At 40.7% G+C, this 19809-nt stretch overlaps 1 protein-coding gene across 3 annotated transcripts; it reads right to left on the bottom strand.

Annotated features, from left to right (window-relative positions):
* Positions 1-23: 23 nt before the first annotated feature.
* Positions 24-18970, bottom strand: IFNAR2 (interferon alpha and beta receptor subunit 2). Of its 3 annotated transcripts, XM_030019840.2 has the most exons (10): positions 18844-18970; positions 17209-17540; positions 15568-15664; positions 12103-12144; positions 11649-11778; positions 11294-11457; positions 8324-8496; positions 6660-6822; positions 6101-6219; positions 24-1428 (listed from the first exon to the last, which is right to left on the bottom strand). In XM_030019840.2, exons 3-10 carry the CDS (start codon positions 15608-15610, stop codon positions 745-747), a joined length of 1518 nt encoding a protein of 505 aa, XP_029875700.1. In that variant the 5' UTR covers positions 15611-15664; positions 17209-17540; positions 18844-18970; the 3' UTR covers positions 24-744. The 3 variants fall into 3 exon arrangements, with proteins under 3 accessions (XP_029875700.1, XP_040980718.1, XP_040980717.1); XM_041124784.1 differs by lacking the exons at positions 17209-17540; positions 18844-18970 and adding an exon at positions 12743-12813 and having other exon boundaries at positions 15568-15620; XM_041124783.1 differs by lacking the exons at positions 15568-15664; positions 17209-17540; positions 18844-18970 and adding exons at positions 12743-12813; positions 14786-14835.
* Positions 18971-19809: the final 839 nt, after the last annotated feature.

Here is a 19809-nt window from a genome sequence, read left to right as displayed (position 1 = left end):
CACAGTAAAAATTCAGACAGGGATATGAAAAAAATTTCTTTTTATGAAGCACAAATGTTAAAGTATAATTGTACACTGCAGTAACTTTTAAATGTCATATTTTAAAAAATAAGTGTAGTATTCAATAATGGCACAAAATTATATTAAAAATTATAAAGATGTGTATTTAATGCCTTGATTCACAGTAAAAACTCTTTTGTGAGTATTCTTATCTCTGCCTCCATTATTTCAATTGATCAGCTTTCCCTGCACAAATGTAGAAATCAGTTCACTGACTTGAATATAGCAATCCATCCAGCAAAACAGGTTTCAGAGTAATCCATCAACAGAGCTAAAGAATAAAAAAGGAAAATGAAAAAAGTAGTCTGGTTGAGCGACCTGCCACTTACAACTCCTTGTAAGGCAAACTAACTTCTCACTTGAGTTAGAGAAAATATTTACTTTATAACAGCTAAAAGGTATAATTCACTGTCAAACTGCAAAATGAAATAACTACTCTTTCTGCTGCATCTGAACAGTCATTTTTGTTTCTCTGTGGATAATCCAATCTGAATCATACCTGGAACAACCTGGAGAGATCAGAGAAATATTTGTTAAAAATGACTGTTGTATATTTTCAGTGTTCAGGCATATACTCACAGAATGTTAAGAAAAGAAAAAGACAAGATCTGTATGTTGAGTCCAGAAATAAAAGTTGGACAACATCGATTCATATGTTATAAAATAATAGTGGTTCTCACTTATTCATCTTCTTATGTATTCAGTTTTTTGGTCCATATCTGAATCTGATGAGTCACTTTCATCAGAAGAACGGGAGGAATTTTGCCATTCACGAGAGCTGCTAGGACAGTGTGGTTTCTGCACACTTTCTGTGTTATCCAGTTTTGCTTCAAAATCACAAGTACACTGCCAGTCAACTGGACCTTCTTGGGATGAAAGAAGAGCTGCAGAACTATCCACATTCTCTTCAGAGGTTCCCAACAGCACAGTTTTCAAGTTAATGGTAAAGCAAGCACTGTTCCTTTGTCTAGAAGAATAGTTGCAATTTACCTCAGAGAAAGGATTAAGTAACTCACTATTTGTGTTGTCTTCTTCAATGTCCATCTCATGCTCTTCAAAATCTTCTGGGTCAGCATCTAGATTTTCACTTGCCTGGCTGCTGCTGTTGTCACATGTACTATTTGTAGAGTACTGCACAAATACATTTGTTGTGTCAGAGGAATGAGGTACTCTACTTATGATACCACGCCTTGTATAGTCATGATTACTTATGGCATCGCTGTCACTGTCATCACTGTCATCTTCATCACTGATGCCACCAATGGATTCATTTGCCTTTTTTTTAACCTCTTTGTAAATGATCTCTACAGAGGCTATTTCTTCAGATTCAAATGTCCAAGGTGAATAGGCTAATGTCCTAATGAATACCTAAGAGAGCAAAGTGAAAAATTCAGCCAAATTTGCACACATGCACAGAAAAATATGAAAAAATACCCCCAGTCATGAGGTTGTCAAACAAATGATCCTTTATGTGCCACATTTTTTGCTTCTTCTGCAGAGTTCAGGGCATCTAGGATTGTTCCCTCCTCCGTTCCTGTAAATAGGACAGCCTTCACTACAAATCAAGGCACATTGCATTAGACAGCCTCAAAGAAATGACACTAGTGCCAAGCAGTATCAGGTATGAAATGTTTCAATTCTAATTTTTAAGACATCTTTCTAAGAATAAAAGCTCATTTTAGACATATATCTTAAACCTGAAGTGAGTCTTGCAACTCTCTATTACCTCTTCTAGTTACTGTGCAAAAGAGAAACCTTACATGGATGATCAATTTTAATGTCCTTTAGAAATGTACCATTTGAAGCAACGAACTATAGAACAACCTAAGTCCCATTTCTCAGTTTTACTCTGCACTTCTGAGGATTATTGAATATTCAAAGCATTGGGGGAAAATGTTGACAATAAAAAAATTAACCTTAGACACTATTTGGCAGTCGTGTTCAACAGTCTTAGGGATATGAAGGTAATGACATAGCAAAGGACAGAAACATGAGGAAAAAAGTCTTAGAGAAAGTTGATACCAATCTACTCTGGATATGTTTGTAGAAAATGGAAAATACTTATGCTGAAAAACTCCATAGAACTAAGTGTAAAAGAAGTCGGAGACTATTAAAAAAAAAAAAAAAAAAAAAAGGCAAGCAAGCAGAGATGTATAGAACAAGTCCCAGAAATCTTGTTATTTTTGCTTGAAATTTAGTGGCAGTTCAATCTCTTCTATTAAAATAAAAAATTAGCTGACTCAGGACTGGCTTCCTCAAACACTAAAACGTGACACTTGATCACAGAAAAAGTCAAAGAAACATTATTTTATTCAAAATAGTGGAACAATTTGAGTGATGTATTACCATTACCCTTCTTTCTTCCTTAAACACTCTTCCTTAATCATGGACTTTTTTGCCAATCACTGTATGTGACTACTGAAAATACCTTAGCATTTAGAAGGTGACGCAGATACTGTTTGCCTTGTGTACCTGCCCATCCTCCCCCCTACCCCAACACCAAATAAGTTTTCTTTCAGGACTACGTTGTTTCTTTTCTTTTCCTTTGCTTTTTTTTGTTTTCATCCAACTCCAATATTCAGGTAGATCATGACAGCCTGGTCCAAGATTTAGTTTCTAAGATACTATACCAGCTCTAGATTCTGGCAGCGATAACGTACATATAAATATCCTTTTTTTTCCTACTAAGTGTTCTACTACCAGGCATCCTTTTCACTAATGCCTGTTTATATCTGAGTACAGTAATAAATCATTCCTGAGACTGGAGAAGGAAGACAGACATCAGGCTACCCAGAGAAGTGATCCTGAACTTGCTAGAAACAGTTCTGGAACTAATAACTAAGATACTTTTCTGGCAGGGACATATCTGCACATCTATGGCATGAGATACCTGTGAAACTGGAAGGTTGGGGACCTGCAAGGTGTATCTTATTTCAGTAAAGAGGATTTTTACTTTTGACTGAGAAGCTGTAACTGTTGATGTTACAAAGCAGACTCAGGTTTCCTGAAAAACAACATGCTTTAAACACTGCTTCCTCAAAGCAGTGTTGCATCTCTACGAAGGTCTTTGATGATCTGCCCTTTGTCACCCTGTTGATGTGAACTGAGAGCAAGTTCTTATTTGCTGTGTGTGAGATCATTTCCAACAACCACCCAGATCCTGCTCTTACCAAGCTGCTGAGCTTTTACTTTTAGCACTTCTTACATGCTGTCCTTGACTTCTTTTGTGGACAATAACCATGAAGCATAGCTTTAGAAAAAAAGAAGTCTTAAGAGCACGAACAGTGAATCTTTTCTTCTCCAGATGTGCCTAAATAACTGGCCCATCTTTTGGGGATAGTGAGACCAAAACTCCCAAATCTAGACCATTTTTATGCATCACTACAGGAACAATATGCTGTGCTGGTTTTGGCTGGGATAGAGTTAATTTTCTTCAGAGTAGCTAGTACAGGGCTACATTTTGGATTTGTGCTGGAAACTGTTAATAATTCAGGGATGTTTTAGTTATTGCTAAGCAGCACTTAGAGTCAAGGCCTTTTCTGCTTCTCACTCCACCCCACCACGGAGCGCTGGGGGTGCTCAAAAAGTTGGGAAGGGACACAGCTGCAACAGCTGACCCCAACTGACCAAAGGGATATTCCATGCCATATGACATCATACTTGGCATATAAAACAAGGGGAAGAAGGAGGAAGGGGAGGACGTTTGGAGTGATGGCATTTGTCTTCTCCAAGTAACTGTTATATGTGATGGAGCCCTGCTTTCCTGGAGATGGCTGAACACCTGCCTGCTGATGAGGTGGCAGGTATACCTGCCCCAATAAAGACCAAAACTTCCTGACTGCTGAAAGGAAAGAGTTAAACTAGAAGCTGCGGTTCTAGCTGCCCAGCCCACATGGGAGTCACATACACAGAGTGCCCCCAAGTCACATACCCCAGCTACCTGAGCCTGCCAGAAAAACCTCATCCAAAGCAACACCTCAGTTAAGAGAAGTCTCTAGACACCTGACCATAGATGACCACAAGCCCCGATCCAACCTAGGGTATAAATGGAGCCCACCGGAAGACCCCTTGGAGCCAGTCTTCCTCGGAGCAGCAGGTCTGCAGTCGGAGACTCTCCCCTTAGATTGGGACGTCATCTAAGGAAACTCCCTGGGGTTGAGTTCCTCACCCCATTGGTGAGTGATATGTGCATTCTGAGTCATTTTAAGCTTAGATGTAGTTACAGTTCACGTAGCGATAGTTCCCAACTGACATCCTGAACCTGTAGATAACTTGTGGTTGTCACAGTGTTTACAACCTAATATCCCTGTTCAATCTGGCTGTTACATCTCAATACTACATAGCATTCCTGTTCAATTTGACCATTGCATTCTGATATCATTAAACAAAATTGACTTTAGAAACATATTGCTGTTGGCCTAGTGTTTCTGCAACAGATGGGAAGTAATGAATGAATTCCTTGTTTTGCTTTGCTTGCACACGTGGCTGTTGCTTTACCAATTAAACTGTCTTTATCTCAACCCACAAGTCTTCTCACTGTTACCCTTCCGATTCTCTCCCCCATCCCAATGTGGGGGGAGTGAGCAAGCAGCTGTGTGGTGCTTGGTTGCTGGCTGGGGTTAAACCACGACATATGCCCACACCCAACTGGGTCTTAATGCTACCTTCTGTCTTTTCAGCTTGCGTTCCTATGGAAACGTGATAAAGAAAAGACCTTGAAGGGAAGTTTAAAATATTTGCTTTCAGTTGTAGACTCTTGCAAAATGCCTTTAAACTCCAGCAACCAGGGAACTGGCTAAACTATCCTCAAATCTTCAGGGAACACTCTGACTTTTGGTGTAATAAATGGAAAAATATTACAGGGGTAATTGATTTTGTTCTTAAGAGAGGAGTATAATGCTGCAGGGTGAAATAATGGAGGCAAAATGTGCCAGAAAATGGTTTTCTAAGGAGCAATGGATACGCATTGCTCCTGAAAGCTTTCAGAGCATCCTTCCTGGTGGAGAACAGGTCTTCTCCCTATTCACTTCACCTAAGAACTGGAGTAGGTTTTTTTGTTTTGGAGTTATTGCCCTGGCTCAGATAGTAGAAGAAATTTGCTTGCTGCCAGAAGGATTTACATATAAGGTAATTTTCAAAGGGCAAGGGGTTAATTGTCCTACGCTGGGTGCTCTGTGTACCTAGCCTGCTTCTGTGTACCATAAAGAGTACATTTAAAGTCACTTTGGGGGGGGGTGATCTCCCCTTCACTGCTGCTTGCCCCCTCTAACTTCATAGAATCACAGAATAGCCCAGGCTGGAAGGGACCTCTGAAGACCATCTGGTCCAACCTTTCATAGAGAGAGAGCCTAGATGAGATTATCTAGCACCCTGTCCCACCATATATTGAAAACCTCCAGTGATGGGGACTCTACCACATCCTTGGGGAGGTTGTTCCAGTGACTGATTGTTCTCACTGTAAAAAATTTCTTTCTTACATCGAGATTAAACCTCTCATAGTGCAACTTGTACCCATTGCCCCTTGTCTTGAGGGCCTCTACCTGTTTGTACCTGCTCTTTTAGTACTGGAATACTGTAATGAGGTACCCCCTGAGCCTTCTCTTCTTCAGGGAGAGAAGACCTAACTCCTTCAGTCTTTCCTCACAGTGCAGGTTCTCCAGCCCTTTGCTCATCTTCGTGCCCCTTCTCTGGACCCTCTCCAGTCTGTCCACATCTTTCTTGCGCTGTGGGGACCAGAACTGGACATGATACTCCAGGTGCGGCCTGACAAGCGCTGAGTAGGGTGGGATGATCACATCTCTATCTCTGTTAGTAACTTGTCACAGAAGTAGCAAGAAGTGGTTTTGAAAAAGACTGAATATTTGTTCCACAGAACAGACATGATTTAGCAGCCTATAGACTATCTTTAACATAAGTAAACTGCAAATTAAAGCATTATATGTACTTATATAACTTGTACCTGATGCACAGGATTAGAAATTTGAGATGGTAAACTTCCTCCTCCCAACCAGGAAGGTTAAATATGAGAATTATTACATACCAAGGTACGTGGAAGTGATTTTTTTTGAAGAATATAACCTCCTGCATGCATACACTTCAGGGCACCAGCTACCATCAGTGAAAAACATATAGCACCTGCAATTCCAACTGTATGATAATCTGCAAATGAAAAGACCAAACAAATAAACATACATGAATGAAGTTTCCATTGACCACATTTCATATTTCACATTCAGAACAGCTATTTAGAATCACAGAATAATTTTGGTTAGAAGGGACCTCTGGAGGTCATCTGGTCCAAAGTCAAAACAAGACCAAATCTCAAATTAGATTCAGGAATTAAAAAAAAATTACCTTTGATAACTATTTATGCAGTTAGAGGAGCTTTGTATGGCTCACAGGATTAAGAATAGATTTGTAGCCCCAAAGTGGATGGGGTTTTATATTTCACTTATGAATTCCCACAAAGTTTATCGCTCAGAAGGTACTTTCTCTCTTATTATTTTTAGGATTAACTGACTTGTTATTCTTCCTACCTAAAAAGAAAACACTTGCACATAATCAAGCCAGACAATCCATTCCTGCACCACAGCAGTTACCTTGTTGAGCTACAGAGTCTGCAGTTACACATTTCCAGGCTGATGGGATGGAATGTTTGTTTAGAGATGCAGTGACCATAACAGACACACAGTAATTTCTATTTGGATACAATTCTTCAATGACCGTAGTAAAAATTTCTTCAGTGGTTTTCTCACGTGGCCTCTGCCATGAAAGACAATGTTTTAAAGTTAGGTATTTGCCTAAAAAGAGATCCCCAGCCACTGAGGCTATTTCAGAGAAATGCAGTAGCACGTGAAACCACAAAAACTGACACAGTAACTCAGGGGTTTACCTAGACAACTACTTCATCCCTAGTTCTAGCGGATGTGAAGATGCCTACCTTAAGCCTGTTTGTGAATTATTGTATTATCAAAGATAATCTGCCTTCTGTCTCCAACTGTTGGTCACTATATGTCCCCTTGAAGTAGCCTCACATAGATTCTACAGATTTGAAACTGCAAGTGATATTCTGATTCAGAAATCAGGGGAAAAATATCCATGGCAGGCAAGTTGTGATTCTTCTGTGACTCATGGCAGAATGAGTTAAAAAGATTAAATTCCCAACAGGTACCTGTCTGACCTGCTGTTCAAAACTTCCAGTACAGGCAGTCCATGGTATAGTTAGGCAACTTATTCCAGTGCTTTGCGAGCCCAGGTATTAACGTCTTTCTCGGTGTTTAACCTAAAGTCTGCACAATTGCCAATTTCACTTCACTGTTTTTGGTCACAGTGAATGGTTTATTTCCTCCTTTTCTGTAGTAAATGTTTACATACTCAGAGACTCTGGCCTCTAACTGTTCTCTGCTTGGTTACAGTAAGCAGTCCCCTATTATTCCAGCATTTCCTCACAGGTCACGTGTCAGGATCCCCCACAGTCCTCACTGTTCCTTTTTGGATCCTGTTCAACCGGTCTTTGCCTTTTCTGAACCCCATACTGGTGCAGGGTAGGTGGGCTTTACAAGTACTGAGTATGTAAAAATACGATTATTTTTTTATCTCTCAGCAACATGAGAGTCATGTTTAGCTTGTAATATTACAGAATGCTCTCATCCCTTCTGGCAAAACTGCTGCCCGTATAGCTGTTACCACTCTACTTACTACACAGACAATTATTCTTAGGTGTTATGGCTTGCATTGGTCCTTATTGAATTACCTCCTATTATTTTAAGATTATTCTTCATTTTGTGATGATCATTTTAAGTTCTAATCATGCCTATTTACCTCTATTTCAGCATATTAAAAAAATAAAAAATTAAATAGTACCTGACCCAGAATAGGTTGTTTCAGAAACTAACTGGATACATTTTTCCAGTTTGACAGAAAACTACTGAACTGCTTTCTCAACATATTTTCCTATCAGCTGTGCATACACCTGCTAGTAGTTTCGGCTAAACTGTCTTTCCCTTGTCTTCCCAGACAATAGTCACCTAAGCCAGTGCCCTGTGCTTTATTTCAAACAAAGATACAGGACAACTAGTACTCCTCTTCTACACCTGCTACTCTGCAGTAAAAGGAAGCTAAGATTATGTTGGCCATTCTTTTTGTTTTCTTCTAAGTATGTTCTATTCACATATTTGCTTCTGTGAATCTGCTAACCATGAGAGCCATTTTATGCTTTCTGTATTTCTCCCCTAAAGCACAAACAAAACAAAAAGTTCTTTACCTTATGCTCTCCATCAAGTGTTTTCAGTGTTATACCATAATCAAGCTCTTTATATATATCAATTAAAGACTGTAGCTTTTCATTTTTTCTGGCATGAGAGGTTGGCAGCTTTATGGTAACACTTATGCAGTTTAGACAGGAACTGATATTAACTTCTGGTGGTCCCAGGAACGCTATTGAAAAAAAAAAGAAAGAGAAAAAAAATGATGGAAAAAATATATACTACGTATTCAGTACCAATTCTATTTCAGTGATGGATATATAGCTGACTAATCAGATTCCAGAGTATGTCACTGTTGTAAATCCACAAGGCCTTGCAATATTTAAGTTCCATGGTCAAATGATCTTTTCCCCCATGACTAGATTTCAAAAACAGAAACCAGTGGAGGGGAGTGAAGAAGTAGGAAGGTGACAAAGGCTTTGCTTCAGCGCCACGGAGATGTGAGCTTTTTATCTATTTGAGAGGAAAGCTGAGGTTAATGTATAGGAAAAGCTGATTACTTTCTTGCTCATCTTCATCTTCTAGTCACTCTCTGGAAGAAATTCAGTGGTGTGTAGCCCTGCATATATTCATACTGGTTGCAAGGAAAGCCATAGACTGTCAAGTTTGGACTTGACAGCTGAGCTCCAAAGACTAGAAACTCTAGTGACAGTAGGACAGAGGACCTAGCAAAACACTGTTACACTTCTGTGAGACTTCCATTGAGTTCAAAGTAATCTCTCCAGTTCAGGTCCTCAGAACATGTATGTGTTTGAAGAGCCATGCACACTAATTGTCTCCTCTCTCCAAAACCACATATCCATCAAGATCAGAGGAACTTCTGTAGTGAATCAAGCCCAAGATATTCTTTCCTCCAACACAAGAAAGAAGTAGGAATGTTGGAAAATGGTGTGAGACCAAACTATCTTCATAATCCTCCATTTCTGCATAGTGCATTGTGGGGGAAAAAAAAAACCCATGAAAATTTAGAGTTTGCATTTCACTTTTGTCTCTTCCAGAAGCATGTACTTTATGATCAAGGTGGAGACTGGTTTGCCAACCTCTGCAAAATCCAAAAGAGCAATATACATTTGCTAACTACTTCTATTCCTGAAAGAGGGTAGAAAGCAAAAGAAAAAGTTTAATGCTTAGAACAAATGTGAGCTTTCATCTACTCTCAAACAGGAAAGCATAGAATCATAGAATCATTCAGGTTGGAAAAGACCTTTAAGATCACAGAGTCCAACCGTCAACCATGCCCACTAAACCATGTCCTGAAGTGCCTTGTCTACACGTTTTTTTAATACCTCCAGGGATAGTGACTCAACCACTTCCCTGGGCAGCCTGTTCCAATGCTTGACAACCCTTTCAGTAAAGAAATTTTTCCTAATATCCAATCTAAACCTCCCCTGCTACAACTTGAGGCCATTTCCTCTCATCCTATCACCAGCCACCTGACAGAAGAGACCAGCACCCACCTCACTACAACCTCCTTTTAGGTAGCTGTAGAGAGCGATAAGGTCTCCCCTCAGCCTCCTTTTCTCCAGACTAAACAACCCCAGTTCCCTCAGCCGCTCCTCATAAGACTTGTGCTCCAGGCCCCTCACCAGCTTGACTGCCCTTCTCTGGACACGCTCCAACACCTCAAAAAGCATGTCCTAGTCAAATGGTTGCACACTTACTCCTTTCTCATCTTTTGTTTTAAGTTACAAACATTAGCTTAAATCTGGTTACAGTCAAATGTGGTTGTTCTCCTGGCTCTTTGTTCTGAAGCCTTTCTGTCTTTGCTCAAATCCATCTGTCAACAGGAGTGAGATTCCACCATAGGTATTTGAAGGTACATATCAACCTCACCCAGTACAGAAATATCTCAGAATATTGATTCCTTCCTATTCAGGCACTGTAAAACAAGAAAAGACTACAGGGTTCATCTAAGTCTTGTGCCCTGGAAAACATGACTTCACTCAATTGCTTTGGTTTGAACTAGAGAACTAATAGCAAAACATCCAATTTAAATTTACAAGTTGCCAGCGATGGACAATCAATCAGAGCACCTGACAGTTTGTTCCAGTGGTCAATTCAAAATATGCCTCTTGCTCCTAGCTAAAATTTATCTAGCTTCAGCTTCCAGTCAGGGCATGCTGTTATGTTTTGTTTACAAGACTGAAGAAGCCTGCCATCATATTAACTAGTGGTCAACATACCTTCCGATCCTTCTCTTTATTAAACTAACGGCTGAAAGACTGAAGGCCTCCACCTCAAAGGGATGCTAACAAATCCTTCAGTTATCCTTGCAGTTATGCCCCCCATCCCCTCCAATTTTTCATCATTTCTGAGGCTATAAGTGCACACAGCAGTGGCTACCTCTGTGCTGAATTCAGAGGTAACATGACCTACTTCTCCTCCGTAGTCCTCCAATTGTTCCTCAATCTCTGTTACTTCAAAACTGAATACTAAGTACAACTAAGGGGGAAGCCACCTCTAGCCTTAGAAGATGCTAATAAGCATCTTCTTTCAGCAAGGAAAGGGAAAAGAGCAGGCTGATGAACAAACAAGTAAATCTCTTCCCCTACACCTACTGCAGACATGGTATTTCTTTAACTCTTAGCATTGACTACCTGAAGACACAAAACCAGTGGTGTTTTTTTTTTTTAAAGTTATCTACCTTATGCACTTAGAGATTTTTGCTTTGTGCTTGTCAATGCTTGACACAATGCTATTTCCTCTATGTATATATTTTACTTCAAAACCAGACCCTCGTCCATTTATCAGAACTACTGTAGCCACTAATTTTAGAAAGCTATCTACGTATTCTGTGTCTTGTAACTGACGTGATACATCATATACAAATTCATGTTCTCTTAGATAAAGGAATAAGCTACTGACCAAGTTAGTTTGCAGTGTCTTACTGTAAAGCTAGCAGAATAGCATTTATACATCAGCTACGAATAAAAACTACTAAAATGAGCAAATGCAGACAGAGAACTTACTGTCACTAAGTGGCATAAAATGAAGTACAGAAGAATTTAACACTTCAGTTCCTGTGAAGCTCTGAACCAATACAGAATAGTAACCGAAAATATCTTTAAAATCGTCTGTCAGATTACAGGAGAGCTGTGTAATATCTGAACATTGTTTAGCAGTCTTCCAGTTCCTGTAAATCAAAACAAGTTAAAAAAAGATCAAAATAATCTGTCTGGATTCTCTGATACAAGAAAGCATGGCAGGGGAGAGGGGGAAAGCATTTCTGAGTAGAAAAACAGACAAACAAGAAAACGCCAGCCTTAGTATTTTGAGTCAATAAACATTAAAAGTAAAACTTGTGTCTTATAAAATAAGACTTGCCTGCGGTCAGTGTACAGCACACGATAGTATGTTGGCACAGTTGGATCACTTTTTGCCTGCCAGGACAAAATGTGCTGAAAATTGCAAGATTGCATTTGTAGGTTGTGAGGTGGCCCTCCCAGAAACCTTTCTAGAAAGGGAAAAAAAACACAAACAAAAACCAAACAAAAACAAACAACCCACCAGTATGAATGGCAAACAAATGTGAGATTGCAGCAATTCTAATAAATAAACCCAATTAGAGCAGCCCAATATTTGTCCCCAAATAAAGCAACCATAAAACAGAGTTCAGCACAATAGAAACAACAATGCAAAGGACTGTCCTCCTGTATTATATTTCTATTAAGTTCTTTCTTCAAAAAGCATGAAGTTTTAAAATGATGCTTGGTGAGAACATGGCAAGTTTTTTCAACTGTGTTAGGAAAAGCATTTGAAAAACAATAAAAACTCTTACCAGGCAAGCTGCAACAAGCTGTAGACAGAATGCTGATGTACACTGGAAAATGAAACTATGTATTAATATATTTGTACGTCTACAATATCTGATTATTAGCTTACTATTGGCAATATTGATTTGCAACAATAGAGATGATACTCAGTATTCCCTCAGTGGAACTGTTTCTTTCACATCATCTTCCTACTACTTTCCTCTACCCTTCCCTCCTTCCTCAGAGTATGGGATGTCCCCTTCCAACCTCTGTCATTAATTCACAGCTTCTAGGAGCTAGCTCTTCAATAACTACACTGTGGTTCAGGGTTATGCTGATCCCTGCCAGATGAGGGTCAAGACTCAGTGTGAATAAATGTACTTAAGATATTCCTACCAAATATTGTCTTAGAGGATTCTGACTATATTTCAGGTAGCTCACTGTCTATTAAATACCTCTTTAAGTCATGACAAGAATCTTAAAACCGGTCTGGGAAAAGATACTACTACTGCTTGAAGAACATTATTGAATCAGCTTCACAGATGTCCTTCTTTGCTATGCGGGGAGTCCTTGAGACTGTAGTTTAACAACTTTGGTATATTACTCACTGTCTTCAGCCAGCTAACTCCTGTAACTCCCTAGTTCAGGCTCTATTTTGTAACTCGCTCTCTATTTTGTGTCCTGTTTCTGTAACATTTCCCTGTGGGAGTTTAACTCTGCAATGTTCTATTCTCTGCCTGCAAAAGAAAAGAAAAAAAACCACCAACAGATTCTGCAACGCTTCTCCTGTCACAAGGTTTGGTTAAGGCCACATTCGGCCTGTCAGTTCAACAGAGGTAGCAGGCCAGCAGTGTTTTGGGTATTGTCATATTTTTGGGTAGAGGGTTTAGGTGTCAAGACAAAAGAGAGTTTATGGAGAAAAGTTTTAGGGAAAATAATGAAGTCACTTTGCAGATATTTCCATGGAGTTCGTCTAAAGCATGAGAAAAAGCATGCATGTTTGAAATTAAACTAATAACTTCTTTGGCCAACTGAGTATGGGAGTCAGTAGGAGGATAGTTTACAAAATGCCTTTAAAATGAAGACAGGAAGTTTATATTTGTCACACCCTGTCAGTCAGGCTGAACATCCAAGTTCTCTCTTGAACCCAGCCTTCTTGCAGATTCTGACATTCTAGAGGTCCCCACATCTTCTTGTATAACCTCCGTAAGTGACTGTTCATCCAGATTCTCACTCTATTCAGAATTCTTTTCCTTGACCAAGTCAGTGTTGCATCATGCGCATCTTTCCAGCATGGTGCTTCAAGACATTCTTGAAATTATTCTTCTGACCCTTCTAATTTTTTTCTCAAGATCCTTTAGCTCCCTTCCACTTCCTGAGTGCAACAAATATAAAAATAATTGTCTTGACACCTAAACCGTCTACCCAAAAATATGACGATACCCAAAACACCACTGGCCTGCTACCTCTGTTGAACTGTGCTGATTAATACTGCCTTAACATGTTTTTTTATTCTCATCTCACTTAGAATGGTAAGTTCTATAACATGAGGAATGTCTCTGACTTTACATTTGTACAGCAACTAATGCAGTAGCACTCTGGTCCACAACTGAGGTTCTCAGGTGCCACACTATAACAAATTATAACAGAACTACCTGATGTGTCAACAAGATGTGCCACAGTAAGAATGACTGTGAAAAGAGAAAAGAAATCTGGGACATGCCTCATAAAAAATTAAAACAATCTTTATGGAGATCTACAAATAATTGATAGGACAGTACTATCACAGAATGGTTGACATTGGAAGGGACCTCCAGAGATCATCTGGTCCAACCCCCAACTATGTGAAACACAGTACCAGAAAACATGTTCCTGGTAAAGTAGAGGGGATTCAGAATAGTGGTGGGTCAGTGGGAACTGTCCCATCCCAGACACACTGGGAGAATTTCCTAATGGATTAATGCAGTTATTTTATGATCCTTGTCTACTTTTGCAGAGTACTGGAAGAGGAAAGGAAAAAATTCCTACTCAATTAACGAGATAACTGCACAGAATCTATGGCTGCAGAGAAGTGCTTTAAAAATTGCCCTTTAATCAGCAGTGGGCACACACAGAAGCACACACAAATGCACTTGGGCACCTAAGGTTGTTGAAATCATTTGGGACAGATACTTAACCAAGCATCTCTTATAAATCTGGCTCTTTGGACATCTGTATCACAAACAACTATGCTCCCAGCATCCCTTCTAAAATTAGATGCAAAGAGATTAAGCAGCTCACTCGAGCTGCACATGCAGCAAATTTATATTTTCACAAGACAGAAAACTCATCTCTCTCAAGCTTCATTTTGCCATTCAAACCACAGACATCCTCTCTCGTATGTCCTCCTTTTGCACTTGTTCTTCTACGTTATTACTGAATAATAAACATCCTCTTAGAGAAGTGCAGTTAAAAGTACAACAACTGATTTCTTGCCATGTAGTAACAGATCACCTATCTGGAAAAAACATCCAGTGGGTATAACAAAGCAATACTTTAGAAGTTATTATTCTTTACCTGAACACAAGCTCAGATTTGTAATAATTTGTGGCAGGAATTCTCCCTTCTCTGAAAGGCACACAGCCTTTAGCACATTAAGGCTATCCCCATTATAGAAACAGATAGTGTCAGTGCACGCTCTAGTAACACCACACTTCCTTGGAGCCAGACCTTCGGATTAGGAGATGCAAACAGTCTTTTGCCATTCTCTCTTATGCCAGCCACCTCACATCTGTCAGCTGTCTTGCTGATATATTTCCTGTTGACATAAATGTTTTTCTATTCTGTCCATATTTGTGATTTTTAAATTCCTCTCCCCTAACAAAATCAAATTCCATTCATCTAGAGTTCAAACTGCTTCAGAACTTTGTTTCAATAGACATGTTTAGAGAAGATAGTTGCAGACTTGCAAAATTTTGTTTGTTGCACTTACGTAAGTGACACAGACAAGAAAAAAAAAATCTTAGACCAAGTAACTAGGAAAATTAAGACTGGAGAAATAAAGATGGTCTGTAAACTGAATGGGGAATCTTCTTTACCATCTTATCCTTTTTACAGAATTAAATTATCCTATCCAAACAGTTTCTCACTACACCTACAGCTCAGCCAACAAACTATGTTTGTTGTGCCTGCTAATCCAGAAACTAAGGAGTCCTGAAAAAAATTAGAATAAGAAATGAAAAACAACACATCCAACTAAGAGTTCACTGGACATTTAGAGAGGCAGAATGCAGTATGCTGTTGCAAAGCATTCCTTTCTTACAGGAAAATCCTGGTTTATGTATAGAATGGAGTATGTAGAATGTAATACACTAGATTCTTGATTCTGTGAATTATTCCAGGGAGAGGTCTATACTAAGATGATGGTATTTTACTTCAGTAACTCAGGAGGAGCGTTAGTGAAAAATTAGCAGTACTACTCATCTTACAATATAAAGCTACAGGTAACTTACCAAGTTGACAAAAATGCACTGGCCCACCCATCCGTGTTTCCATAGTGATTAAGAAATGTTTATTTCACAATCAGTAGGTTACATTTTGCTTCTGTACCTGCAAATACATTAAAAACAATCACATTCAGCAAATCATCTTAGCAAATTACTTGCAAGCAAAACAATTTTTATGTACAAAGAGTTATTTTAACCTCTTCAATGTTTGGGGGGAGGCAGTGGTACTGAAACAGTTACTGCTGGGGGGGGGAGGGCAGGTGGGCAAGGATCCTCAGATTAAACAGGCAATTTTATGACAATAGCACTTTCCTTTTTTCAAGTGGAAAGGGCTATTACCGTTTCAAATAAATACAGAAAACATCGTATGATTATTTGTATTAATTTTGCATGAAGATAGCATCTGAAAATTCTATGCCACTTACTCCAACTTATTAAATACAAAGAAAATAAACACGGCTTGGCTTTATTTGAAATATTACAGGAACTCATCACTGTTGTAAAAAATGTTTCCAGAAAGACAGCAGATCAAGAGGGAGGTTTGGGAAAAAAAATTATAAAATTATTAATTATAAGGAAGTTATGAAGTTTATGTTACAATTTTTTAATACATAAGATATATTAAAATATTCCATCTCCTCAACGTTATTATTTTACTCTATTTATTATCCTCAGAGCATTAATATTTGCAGGATCTGGTTTTGAATTACAGGCAAAGTACTAAGGAACAACTGTGAATCTATAGATGGCCTTGCAAGGGTATAACTATTTCCAAAGAATCTTCTCCTCAAGTTTAATACAAATAAATTGGGTTTTAATTTAAAATGGTTTTAAAATACAACTTAAATTATTTTTTCTGCAAAACAAACAGCTCAAAATTTAAAATCATGACAAAGCATACTATGGTTAAACTTAACACAGTATGTTAAATCAGGTGAATTAAAAAACCCCTTATCCGAGATGTCAATCTTCCTCTGCTCAAACTTTTAGCATGACTATAGGAAGTCACTGGAAAAATGTTAAGAACCTGTAGCTGTGCAACTGATAATCATAACTCCACAGACAAAGTGAACATTCTTTTCATTTCAGTTTGGTTCATTTTATTAACTCATTCAAGCATGAGGAATATTTAGGAGAAATAAAGTATCAGTCTTCCTCTTTTCAATCAAAATTAAAAACGATGGATGAGAAAATAACATTTACTAGTTACAAAATCTTTAAGTTTATCACTGATATCAACAAACTAGAAAGCGATTAAGTCACACATATCTATCAAGTCCATTTAGTTTTGCCATTAGTGAATGTGACAGAAGGTAAAATAATTTGACTTTCTCATTCAGATCAAGCTTACAGATTAAACAAGTAGAAAAAAAAAAATCTTTTTACTTCAACAAGGGTACCCGCTTTGTTCATAAGTCACACAGAAACCTAATGTCAAACGATGTTACCTTCACATTTAAACAAACAGTTACACCTGCAGGATCTGATTTTTCAGGCTGTTCAAAGTTTTCTCTTAAGGGGAAAACTTTGAGGATCCTGAATTCACTTAGGAAAATATTTCCTTTACATCTTAATCCTTGCAATTAATCACAAGACATGTTCAAAGCACTTCATATATAGTATTATGCAATCAATGTATTTGCGTACCTTTGATCCTTGCTGTACATGCTGTCACGAATAACAACTATCCCACTCTTGGAATCTGAAGTGGCTCGTGTATGGCTCTGTATGCTGAACAACACATGTATCTTACATGATGCATATTCAAAGCCAAGTTATATGTTTAGCACCTTAGAATATGTAAGAAAAATGTGACAAAACAGGTTTATCCCTGAGTTTGCACAGTTGTCTACATCTGGATGTCCTCTGCAGATCTATCAATGCCAGTGAAATTCCAGGGGAAATTCCAGAGAAAAACCATTTCTGTCAGAACTCTGATTAGCTTTTGTTACTCCTCCTCTTCAGAGCTTCAGCAATCCCTGGAGAGAAGCCACGGAAATACTAGTGAGTCCAGCCCCCACTCACCTCATCAGCCCGGGCTCTCAGTAACTCCCCTGAGAGCTGCCTGAAGCCCCCAGCGCTTTCAAAACTCAGCTTCACACTTCCACGTCATCTTCAGTGGCAGCTCATTTTTAACTGGAGTTCAGGCTGGGTTGTTTTGTATTTGCTTCCAGTCAGAAAAAAAGCAAGCTTTGAAGTTTTGAAAGTCACTGGCTGGTACTTCTGAAAAGCTCCACATCAGTAAAGCAGAAAACACACCCTATATTCTTTGAAACAAGCAGGTGGTGTATTTATTTATAGAAATCTACTTATCAGAATATTGAGAGAGAGACAGAGGGGCAGAGACCACAGGAGATGTTTCAGGCAGAGAAGTCAGCAGAGGAATGTTCTAAACCTACACAGGTAATACAACGTATGGATCAACTTTACTACTGAAACCATGTGAACCAGGGAACCGCGCTGTGGGTTGCAATGTTATGCCCACTCTCCATTCCTGGCTTTGCTGGGGGACTTCGGATAAGTTGCTTCTAAGGATACTGAAATCGTATAACCTTAATAATCCAAGTGCACTAACCAGAAGTCCATTTTCCATACACTGCCAGGCATGCTGCTGGTGAGCCGGACATGCCCCTGGAGGAACCAGGGTGGGACATGCAGCATTAAAACATCCCCACACGCTCCTCGGCTACCCCGTGCAGCCCAAGCGCAGCAGGGGGGACAACAGAACCGCAATTGCGACAACGGGCTCGGTCAGACTCTACCGTTGCCTGTTTTTCCTTACAAATTTCTAGCCTCGAGCTACACGACTACTTGCATCAAAACCAGCTACACCGCACCTCGCAGGCTACCGCTGCGGTCAATTTTGCATTCAGTGACACTGCCACAGAAAGATTCCCAATAACCCGCTGTTTCTATGTGCGATTCAGCTGGTACTACGCCAAAACGTGCTGCGGGGACACGGATTTCGGCCAACAGCGACCTCCGCAAAGCGCCCAGCGAAGCCCTAACAGAAACCAGAGACCTTTCCAGGAAATACCCGCAGCCGACCGCAGCTCAGGAATCCAGGCCTGGCGCCCACGGACACCTTCCCTCGCCGAGGGAGAAGGGGGAGCACCCCGCGACGCTCCGCCGACCGCGGTCGGCCCGGGCCCTGGGCCGGTGAGGGGCTGCCCCAGACCTCGCTCCGGCCGCTCTAACGGAACGCTTCCAACGCCCACACTACAGACGGGCGGCCACCCACTAAGGGAAAGAGGACACACGCCACCGCCTTCCCGGCCGTACCTGGCAGCAGGCGGCATCCCTGCGGGCTCCGCTCCGCGCCGGCTCCCCACAGCAGCCCTGCCAGGCCGACGGAAAGCTGCCGGGCACGGGCGCCGGACAGGAAATGGCGGCAGGGGCGCTGCGGCGCAGGGCGCGCGGCTGGCCCCGCCCCCGCCGCCGGCCCGATGCCGGGGGTGGGGGGGGGTGGGGGCAGGGAGCCCGCGGTGTGGGGCGATGTCTGTCAGGGCCGCCAGGCCGCGGCCGAAGGGCGCCGGTTCGTCAGGAGCGGGGTCTGCGCCTCGCCAGTGGCCGGAGGCTCCCCCGGCGAGCGAAGGACAGCTTCCCTCCCCACACTGGCGGATAGCGGTTTCTGCTTTTGTTTCGCTTTCTTTTACCCGCCCCGGTCGTTGGTGCTTGTCGTGAAGGGAGTCTGGGCAGAAAGCTGCGAAAGCGCTTGCTGATCGCCTTCCTCGTCTGCGGTCTCCTTGGTCCTTAGTGTTGAAGGAGCGCGGTGCTGCTGATGAGAGTTTTGTAAATATTTGCCTTAATGGGCACCCAAATGGATGAGGTGTCCTCTGGCCAAGTATTTTCTGATAGTGGAAACAGCAGTGCTGTGGTGTTGAATATAGCCTGTATTGTGTCATGTGAGGGGTCTCCATGAGAAGATCTTGGTACCTACCTGAGGCGAGCGAGGGGTAAGAAACCGCGTCTGGTCAGCGGCCGTGTCCCGCTGCACCTGCAGCCTCACTGACTACACCGCCGTGTCCGCCGGCCTCCGTTTCCTCACTGATGGAGACACGTGTGGTTTGGGGAGTTGTTTGGCAGTTGGACACAAGGCTGTGCTGCACCTCGAGCCGTACAAGGCAAAGCAAACCTGAGATTTCCAATCAGCATCTTTTAGGCTCCTACAAACTTTATGGTTAAGTGTATATATTGCTTTAACCCATGAGTAGCTCAAAAGTAGTGAAGACAGTTTTTCTCCATTTT

The sequence above is a fragment of the Aquila chrysaetos genome, chromosome 7, assembly GCF_900496995.4.
Source record: "Aquila chrysaetos chrysaetos chromosome 7, bAquChr1.4, whole genome shotgun sequence".
NCBI classification, from domain to species: Eukaryota; Metazoa; Chordata; class Aves; order Accipitriformes; family Accipitridae; genus Aquila; species Aquila chrysaetos.
The sequence above is the reverse complement of the archived record's forward strand: the minus strand, read 5'-3'. Positions and strand labels throughout refer to the sequence as shown.